Here is a 10,139-nt window from a genome sequence, read left to right on the forward strand (position 1 = left end):
TCCATCTCGTTTTTCCTCCCGGCCGCTTCGCTGCTCCGCTCCCGTCTCCTCTTCTCGTCGGTGTCTCCCCGACACATGCTCCTGGCTCCGCCCACTTTGATTGCTGATTGGATCCCCACAGGTAAGTTAAACCTAAACTTATTTATCTTTTTACATTAACATATCACATTTGTCTTCTTTTTAACAGTCTTCTTCAACAGACACCAAAATAAAACAAATTAAATTTAAATAAACAATTATTTCTTTCATGGGATTTTACCATAGGGTTACATCACCATAGGGTTACACTGATACACCCCTGAACATCCACCATCCATGCCAGTTTCTCACTTTTCATTGAAGTTTGCATCAATAAAATACAAAAAACAGAAATGTCTCCCCTCTTTATTCAAACAATAACATATTTATTGCTCTAAACTGTTTTTATTCTGTAAAGTACTTTGTGACAAATTTCTGTGAAAAGGGCTATATAAATAAACTTTACTTACTTACAAAGTGTAAGTGCTTCCAATCAGTTAAAAGGACATCTGTTAAAATGTAATTACGGTAGGATTATATAAAGTCTTGCCTTTATATGATATAAAGGCAAGACAACGCAAAGTAAGTTTATTTGTGTAGCACATTTCAGCAACAGAGCAATTCAAGGTGTTTTACATTTGAAAAAGTTTAAAAGTAGAGGAGAAAAAAAAATAAAGTAAAAAAAAATAAGTAAGGCATCATGATGAAGAAATGTTAAAATTATTAATTAAGGCATTTCCTTAACATCCAGCTCCTCCTTGAGCTGACTTGCTTCAGGTCGTTGTTGTGGATTCGCACACAGCAGCCGCTTAATCATTTGGAACTTTAAAAAGAAGAAAAGAAAAAAAAAGCGAGAGAATGAGTGAGTTGAGATCTGTGTATCTGTGCAATTATAATAAAAGAAGTCATGAAGTTTTACGTAATCAGTTTTTTGCTAATATTTATTTGTCAGTCCGTTAACACCATAGAAAATGGCCACCCACCTCTTGGGGAAAATCTTCTGAAAACTCTTCAGGAAGCTCGTTTTTTCTTGCCTTTTTCCACACCTAGAAAAGAAACAGGTATGAAACAATAAGAGCAAAAAAAATGCAACAAACAATTTAGACTACGTTCTATTTAACATGGTAATCAGAAAGTAATAAAATTAGTACTCAGATTAAAAGGTTGTTCTTGTTTTTAATTACACATTAATACACACTATTAATACACACTATTTAAGATAATGGATGGACAGAAATCATCTTTATTAACATTACTCGAAACAAAACTATATTAAAGGAGTTTTCTTGAGTTGCTGTGGGGGTTGTAAAGAGTTTACCTCTTAGCTGCAACTATAACGGGAATAGTCTGAGATTTTCAAAGTGTTGTCTTAAACCAGATGAACATTAGTTTGATGTCCATGTAAATACACCGTTCTGCCACCTTGTCTTTATGTTAGACTCACCTCTGCTCTTTCGTGGCCAGTAGAAATTTTCCAAAGGAGTTCAAAGAAGATCAGCCCCAAAGCAAACATGTCCACTTTATGGTCGTATGTATTAGTCATCTGTAATAGAAATGTAGTTCATATATTTTCAGTGAAGGTAAAAGGGATCTTTGCATATATCTGGAACTAAATGATAATTAACAGCTGGATTGATGAAATGTTTTAACCTAGTGGTTTACTATGTGAGTTTAAAAATGTACAAAACCATGCATTTAAAAAAAAAAAATAGATACTTATAATTATTATGTTGTGTCATTATTCAGTAAACAATCTCACTTGTTCAGGGGCCATATAAGATGCGGTTCCTGCTCTTCTACTCCGCTTTTTACCATGGTCCTTCTTGGCAACCAAACCAAAGTCCACAATCTTCACCACGTCATTCTCTCCAAACATGATATTGGCGGGCTGGCGATTGAAAAGTAACAATTAAAAACAATTAACACCAACCCACTGAAACGTCACAAAAGCCACGGGCAGCAGTTTCCTCATCTTTCTAGTTTTTCACAAAAAAAACATTTTTTTTAATTATAATCTCCAAGCGTTACCTTGTGATAATAAACTAGAGTAAAATATAGGTGGTGAGACACCAAATTAATAAACATTAAAACTCAGAACCAATTTCTGTGAAATAGAGCAGATATTCAGATGACTAATGACTTTGCTGACTCTGCATATGAGGTTGTTTTTTATGTGCAGCTGATGTGGGATCAGGTCCGATTCCCTTTCTCATCCAATCTCAACAAATTCATACAGACACCTCTCTGACACAGCTTCACTGTCCTTTAACACAAACTCAGAAATACTGTCGTGGAGCAAAGACCTGAACTATTATATTTGTGTAAAAGCCCAACACTCACCTTTAGGTCCCTATGAATGTAGTTCTTGGAATGAATGTACTCAACTCCACTGACAATTTGTTTGAAAATGGAAAGACTCTGTGCTCTTCTCTGCAAGTCTTGAAGAATAGTCTCGTTCATCTTGTTTATCCAGTCCTCAATTGTTCCAAAATTACATAATTCCATCATTATATAGAGGTACTGTGGACATGAATCATTATTAAACCTACAAAAGAGAACAGAATAAGTTTACAGTTGTCATTCTGGAAATAAAGTACAGTAGCGTTTCATGAGGGGTGAGATTTACTGGAAGGAGTCAGAGCCAGAGTCAGAGTCAGAGCCAGAGTCGGAGCTGCTTTGATATTTTGAATCCTCCATCCAGTGGTCGTAGTATCTGACAACGTTCTGGTGTTTGAGGTCTGATAAGGCCTTTACTTCTCGCAGAGCCTTTCTGATCAAAGAATTATAACATGAAAATCTTATTGATGAAACATTCAAAGCATCCTTCCTGTAAGGTATCCATTTGTGACAAGCACATGACTTTAACGGAAATAATTTCTAGACAGCCTGGGAGTGGAGAGGGTCTGGTTTGGAGACCCAAGTTTTACATTTGTAAATCATCTCTGGAAAATGTCTCCATTATAAAAAATAATGAATTACATATAAAAAACATCATATGCTTGATTTTTATGGAGAGAATTTCTAGACACATCCAAGAATCCTAGAACCTGCAGTAATGCAGACCCTGTACTGGTCTGCTGTGGTGATGAGAGTTGAGACAAATGCAAAGTGCTGTTTACTAATTGATTCATGTCATTTTCTTAGGCTGTTGCCCTGACTCAGATAAGCAGAAATAAAAAAAAAATCCTAATACTTTACTTACTTTGTATCAGGGACAATCTTAACAGCATAATCCTTGGCTGAAAGGTTTTTTGTTGCTCTGAAAACATGACCAAAGCCTCCTTGCCAAGTATTTCAGGAACATCAAACTGCAATATAAATCTGTAGACAAAAAAACAAAACAAACAAACACATGAACAAGGTAAAAGTCATGACTGCTCATCAGTTTCATTTTTGCAGAGCAATTCCAGAAAACACTTTCCCATACCTTGACTCGGTTGATGTCCTACTTGTATTTTCAATAGTGTCAGTCTAGGAGAAAAACAAAACAAGTTACTGTTAAATGTCAAAAATTGATGTTTTTTTTTTTTAACAACGTAGTCTTAAATTTGGCAATTTTAATTCATCACCTTTGAATACTTTTTAAAACCCCGCTGATACCTTGCTCGAAGCCCAGGTATGTTTATGATAAACCATCAAATGACTCCAGCTCCAATATTTTAAAGCAGCATTTCTTCATATATTGTATTAAATAATAAAAACCCTCAAGTAAACAGTTATAATCTTTATAATTCACATTATTAATGCTACTTTTTCCTGCTTGTTCATCTGGAAAAATCTGAGAAGTGGAACAGGTTGTCTTGAATCAGTCCTGATTTTGTCCCAAGGTTACTACTACTACAACTGTCCTTTAGTATGGTATGCAAATTGGTTGATAATTCGCTAGATCACTGATCCCTAGAAATTCAGTCTGTAAAAATGTTTGTTAATTAAGTTAAATCTGTCGCAGATTTTCTTCCTTTTTTGGTTTTTCCTCTGACTATTCCTCTGAAATTGATATTTGACAAGAGAAAGGGAGGAAAACATATCGATATCACATAATGACTTTGATGACTTTGCAAATGAGGTTGTTTTTTATGTGCAGCTGATGTGGGATCAGTTCCGATTCCCTTCCTCATCCAAGCTCAACAAATTCATACAGACACCTCTCTGGTACCCCTTTTACACCAAGCTGGTTCCAGGGCTGGTTCTGGTTCCAGGGCTGGTTCTGGGCTAGAGCCAGACTTAGCACCAGTTCTTTGGTTTTACACAGCCTAAGCACCGGCTCCTGGCTCTCAAAACTGGTGCTACACCAGCCCCAACTCTTAGCTGGGCCAGGTCTAGAACCGCTTTACGTCCAGGGCTGGGGGCGGGGCTGGGGGCGGGGCTGGGGGCGGGGTTACTGAACAACCAAAGCAGAATAAACACGGAAGAGCGCCGTTTTTAAACAACGGAGCGTTGAAGACGGTGGTTAAGTTAGCAGACTCTTTTATTATTACATTCATTTATTTAATAATGGATGTAAAACAGAAGCAGCAGTGGTCTACGGTACAATCCACCAACAGTAACGTCTGCGGGCTCCGTGCCTGCCGATGCAGCGGCAGCCTCGTCCGAGTCCGCGGGGGAACGTTCCAGCCCTGGGACGCTTGGACGCGAGGCTGCCGCTCGATCGGCGGGTTCCCGGCCCGGGGGAACGCGTAACAGCCCACTCCCAGCCCGCGTCCCAGCCCACGGTTCTGATTCCGCGTTACACCAACGCAGAGGCTACGGCGTAGGTTACGTAACCTACGCCGTAGCCTCTGCGTCGATGTATGAGGCGACGCGCGCCGTAATTTCTTACACAGGCGTAGCTACAACTGATAGATTTCATCTATTAAACCAATATTTATCTTCCTAAATGATTTATTTCATCCAGCGTAATTCTCAACAGAGCTGCAGGTTTCTCCCCCGGGAAGACGGCGCAGGTTGAGCCTGCTCTGAGGAGCTGCTGTGCCCCGGGGCTGCCGGCTCTCTAGTCAAACAGGCGTTATTTGGATAAACTGAGCCCAGGTTGGGGATCTTAAAGGTTACTTTTAAGCCTGAAAAAATATTAAAACTTAATAAAGTGCCATATTAACAGCGCTATAGCTGAAATTAAAACAGCTTTTGGCTCTCAGCTTCCTGATCAGGGTGAAAACGAGGGGGAGTGGTGGTGACGTATACAGTAACGTGATGACGTGGCTCTGTGGGCAGCACCAGCTTGTATAAAAGCAAACGGTTCTTACTTAGAACCAACCGCGAACCGGCTCTAGCACCAGCCCTGGAACCAGCTTGGTGTAAAAGGGGTATGACACAGCTTCACTGTCCTTTAACGCAAACTCAGTAAGACTATCGTGGACCAAAGACCTGAACTATTGTATATTTGTGAGTAAAAGCCCAAAACTCACCTTTAGGTCCTTCCTCTTGTTTATCCAATCTTCAATTATTCCAGAATCATATAATTCCATCACTATATAGAGGTACCGCTGACATGAATCATTATTAAACCTACAAAAGAGAACAAAATAATTTTACAGTTGTCATTCTGGAAATAAAGTACAGTAGCGTTTCATGAGGGGTGAGATTTACTGGAAGAAGCCGGAGCTGCTTTGATATTTTGAATCCTCCATCCAGCAGTCATTGTACTGTATTTTTTTTTTTTAAATGTACTGCGCGCCCAATGACGCAATGCGCCCATTGTATTATTGTAAGGAGGACGTAATTGAGGCCACCATGAGAAGTTAAGGCGGAAGGGGGCGCGTGAATTGCCCGTGATTGCCCGGCGGCGGCTCCGTTGCGGGACCTGGGGCAGACGGGGAGACTCGGGCTCGATGCCGAGAAGGAGACGAGGCTCCCGGGGGAGCTGCACCGCAGAGGTGGCCGGAAGGCCGGAGGAACCGCCGACGGAGCGGCAGCCGACCTCCCCCGCGGGCGGGGAGGTCGGCGGGCTCCGTCGTTTAATGTTGATGGATTGTAGATGCGTGGGCTGTCGTGTCTGCTGGACTGGACTTTTGTTCGGGCTTTCACAAAAGCTGGCATCGGAAAGTGACTCGGCTGCTCATCATGGCCAGAGCGCAGCTCGCCTGGCTCGTGCCCGTCTCAGCTGATCAGTTCTCCCGGTCTCAGCTGATCAGGCTCGGATGAATCCTGACATGCTGAGTCCTGACAACTGATTAATGTAATAACTTAAATAAAGTACAATTAAACTAAGTTTTGCTCCTGCTCTATTTTTAAATACGCACACTTGTATGCTTGTGTGTGTGTGTGTGTGTTGTGCGGCGGGCATGTGTGTGTTGTTGTAAGGTGGCTCCATTTGTGTGTGTAGACGGCTCCTTTTCGGTCGGTGTGCCGTGTGTGTGTTTTAAATACAGAAATGACTGAGGGTGCGCCTTTCCACACGGCGCACCGTATGGTCTTGAAAATACGGTATCTGACAACGTTCTGGTGTTTGAGGTCTGATAAGGCCTTTACCTCTCGCAGAGCCTTTCTGATCAAAAAATTATAACATGAAAATCTTATTGATGAAACATTCAAAGCATCCTTCCTGTAAGGTATCCATTTGTGACAAGCACATGACTTTAATGGAAAGAATTTCTAGACAGCCTGGAAGAACAGAGGGTCTGGTTTGGAGACCCAAGTTTTACATTTGTAAATCATCTCTGGAAAATGTCTCCATTAAAAAATAAATAAATATTGACATATAAAAAACGTCATATTCTTGACTTTTATGGAGAAAATTTCTAGACACATCCAAGAATCCTAGAACCTGCAGTAATGCAGACCCTGTACTGGTCTGCTGTGGTGATGAGAGTTGAGACAAATGCAAAGTGCTGTTTACTAATTGATTCATGTCATTTTCTTAGGCTGTTGCCCTGACTCAGATAAGCAGAAGTAAAAAATAGATCCTAATACTTTACTTACTTTGTATCAGGGACAATCTTAACAGCATAATCCTTGGCTGAAAGGTTTTTTCCTGCTCTGAAAACATGACCAAAGCCTCCTTTGGCAAGTATTTCAGGAACATCAAACTGCAATATAAATCTGTAGACAAAAAATACAAAACAAACAAATACATGAACAAGGTAAAAGTCATGACTGCTCATCAGTTTCACTTTTGCAGAGCAATTCCAGAAAACACTTTCCCATACCTTGACTCGGTGGATCTACTACTTTTATTTTCAATACTGTCAGTCTAGGAGAAAAACAAAACAAGTTACTGTTAAATGTCAAAAATTGATATTGCTCCATTGGCTACCTGTAAAATTCAGAATCCAATTTAAAATTGTATTACTTGCATATAAAGCCCAAAACGGCTTAGCTCCGCATTATTTGCAAGACCTGATAGTGCCTTATGTTCCTGGCAGAGCTCTCCGTTCTCAGAGTGCAGGTTTACTCGTAGTTCCTAGAGTATCTAAATGTAGATTTGGAGGGTGGGCGTTCTGCTATCAGGCACCATTACTTTGGAACCAACTTCCAATCTGGGTTAAGGAGGCTGACACCACCTCCACCTTTAAAACTAAATTTAAAACCTTTCTGTTTAGTAAAGCCTATAGTTAGTGTTTAGTAAACCTCTAGCCGGTGTTGGTAAATCTCTAGGTAGTGTAAACTCTAGTGTGTTAGAGTAAGTAGTCATAGTTGCAGCTATAGAACAAGACTATAATAGTTAGTCTCAAATATAGCTTCGCGGTAGATACAGTATGCTGCTATAGGCTTATGCTGCAGGGGGGCACCGACATCATCCACTGGGCGGTGCCTCTCACCCTTAAGTATCTCATAGCTATCATTTTTGTCCATCGCACCTGTAGTTTCTTGTGCTGGCCCCCCTTTGTTCTCTATTGTGCATGTTTGCAGGCCGGAGCTTCGGGAGCTGCGTGCTGGCCTGCGGTCCTGGTCCCCCCCCCCACGCCCGGTAATCCCGTTGCTGCTTCCACCTGCCTGTGGTCCCCCCCCCCCTCTGGTCATCCCGCTACTCCTTCCACCTGCCTGCACCCCGGCCCTCTGGTCATCCCGCTGCTGCTTCCACCTGCCTGCTGTGCTGCTGACGTCCCCGACCCCCCAGTCTGGCCTTTGGCAGGAGGGTCCCCCCTTATGATCCAGGTCCTGGTCCAGGTTTCTTCCCTCCTAAAGGGGAGTTTTTCTTGCCACTGTTTGGCTTAAGGCTTTTCTCCCACTAGGGGAGTTTTTACCTGCCATTGTTTATGTAATAATTGCTCGGGGGTTTATGTTCATGTTTTGGGTCTCTGGAAAGCGTCTAGAGACAACATCTGTTGTATTATAAGCTATATAAATAAAATTGAATTGAATTGAATATGTTTTTTTTCTTTTAACAACGTAGTCTTAAATTTGGCAATTTTAATTCATCACCTTTGAATACTTTTTAAAACCCCGCTGATACCTTGCTGGAAGCCCAGGTATGTTTATGATAAACCATCAAATGACTCCAGCTCCAAGATTTTAAATCAGCATTTCTTCCTATATTGTATATATTCTATACTCTAGAGTTGTGCAGTCCAGGACTGGAAGAAGGACCATGGAATTAAACCTCCCTCACTCATCTGTACAATGCACCTTAAACAGGCCTCAAACTGACCAGTATCCACTGGTTTATTTAAATAGACTTGCCCTCCCATGGGTCACATTTCTGAAGAATCACTAACTAATTGCAGTTCCAGTGCAGTTCTGACACCGTGTGAACTGTACATATATAATCTGTAAATAGTTTGATATCTGAAAATAGTGGTAATGTCAGCAAATGACAAAAATAAACGTACTGACTGTATCTTTAATTGGTCAGGTATGGTATGCAAATCGGTTGATAATTCGCTAGATCACTAATCACTAGAAATTCAGTCTGTAAAAATGTTTGTTAACTTAGTTAAATCTGTAGAAGATTTTCTTCCTTTTTTGGCCTTTCTTCTGACTGTTCCTGAGTGTTCCTCTGAAATTGGTATTTGACAAGAGAAAGGGAGGAAAACATATCGATATCACATAATGATTTGCTGACTCTGCATATGAGGTAGTTTTTTATGTGCAGCTGATGTGGGATCAGGTCAGATTCCCTTTCTCATCAAAGCTCAACAAATTCATACAGTTTAACACAAACTCAGTAAGACTGTCGTGGAGCAAAGACCTGAACTATTATATTTGTGAGTAAAATCCCAAACCTTTAGGTCCTTCCTCTTGTTTATCCAGTCTTCAATTGTTTCAAAATCACATAATTCCATCATTATATAGCGGTAGCGCTGACATGAATCATTATTAAATCTACAAAAGAGAACAAAATAATTTTACAGTTGTCATTCTGGAAATAAAGTACAGTAGCGTTTCATGAGGGGTGAGATTTACTGGAAGAAGCCGGAGCTGCTTTGATATTTTGAATCCTCCATCCAGCAGTCATTGTACTGTATTTTTGCGACCATTAGGCACATATAAACATTTTTTTTTTTTTCAATGTACCGCGCGCCCAACGACGCAATGCGCCCATTGTATTATTGTAAGGTGGACGTAATTGAGGCCACCATGAGAAGTTAAGGGGGAAGGGGGCGCGTGAATTGCCTGTGATTGCCCAGGGGCGGCGGCTCCGTGGCGGGACCTGGGGCAGACGGGGAGACTCGGGCTCGATGCCGAGAAGGAGACGCCGCGGAGGTGGGCCGGAAGGCCGGAGGAACCGCCGACCGAGCGGCAGCCTACGTGTCCCCGCGGGCTGGGAGGTCGGCTGCCGCTCGGGCGGCGGGCTCCGTCGTTTAATGTTGATGGATTGTAGATGCGTGGGCTGTCGTGTCTGCTGGACTGGACTTTTGTTCCAGCTTTCGCCAAAGCCGGCATCAGAAAGTGACTCGGCTGCTCATCATGGCCAGAGAGCAGCTCGCCTGGCTCGTGCCCGTCTCAGCTGATCAGTTCTCCCGGTCTCAGCTGATCGGTTCTCCCGGTCTCATTGATCAGTTCTCCCGGTCTCAGCGCGATCAGGCTCGGATGAATCCTGACATGCTGAGTCCTGACAACTGATTAATGTAATAACTTAAATAAAGTACAATCAAACTAAGTTTTGCTCCTGCTCTATTTTTAAATACGCACACTTGTATGCTTGTGTGTGTGTGTGTGTGTTGTGCGGCGGGCATGTGTGT

At 41.8% G+C, this 10,139-nt stretch overlaps 1 protein-coding gene and 1 long non-coding RNA gene across 2 annotated transcripts; both read right to left on the reverse strand.

Moving 5' to 3' along the window:
• Positions 1–634: 634 nt before the first annotated feature.
• Positions 635–5,483, reverse strand: LOC133440811 (eukaryotic translation initiation factor 2-alpha kinase 3-like). Its single transcript, XM_061718135.1, has 9 exons — positions 5,424–5,483; positions 3,468–3,489; positions 3,221–3,299; positions 2,645–2,788; positions 2,359–2,563; positions 1,778–1,906; positions 1,463–1,561; positions 1,002–1,064; positions 635–841 (listed from the first exon to the last, which is right to left on the reverse strand). Exons 1-9 carry the CDS (start codon positions 5,481–5,483, stop codon positions 746–748), a joined length of 897 nt encoding a protein of 298 aa, XP_061574119.1. The 3' UTR covers positions 635–745.
• A 1,469-nt stretch (positions 5,484–6,952) lies between these two features.
• LOC133440840 (uncharacterized) lies at positions 6,953–9,270 on the reverse strand. The gene is made up of 3 exons (XR_009782368.1): positions 9,180–9,270; positions 7,164–7,207; positions 6,953–7,056 (listed from the first exon to the last, which is right to left on the reverse strand). It is a non-coding gene; the product is annotated as an uncharacterized LOC133440840 (long non-coding RNA).
• Between the last annotated feature and the right edge of the window lie 869 nt (positions 9,271–10,139).

Source organism: Cololabis saira, chromosome 3 (assembly GCF_033807715.1).
Source record: "Cololabis saira isolate AMF1-May2022 chromosome 3, fColSai1.1, whole genome shotgun sequence".
Taxonomy (NCBI): domain Eukaryota; kingdom Metazoa; phylum Chordata; class Actinopteri; order Beloniformes; family Belonidae; genus Cololabis; species Cololabis saira.

Excerpts from the sequence above, each read along its gene's own strand:
- LOC133440811 (XM_061718135.1), bottom strand. The coding sequence starts at position 5,483 with ATGGAATTATATGATTCTGGAATAATTGAAGATTGGATAAACAAGAGG. Across the intron at positions 3,490-5,423 it reads ACAAGAGGAAGGACCTAAAG|ACTGACACTATTGAAAATAC; the intron begins GTGAGTTTTGGG and ends TTTTTCTCCTAG. Across the intron at positions 842-1,001 it reads CAGAAGATTTTCCCCAAGAG|TTCCAAATGATTAAGCGGCT; the intron begins GTGGGTGGCCAT and ends TTCTTTTTAAAG.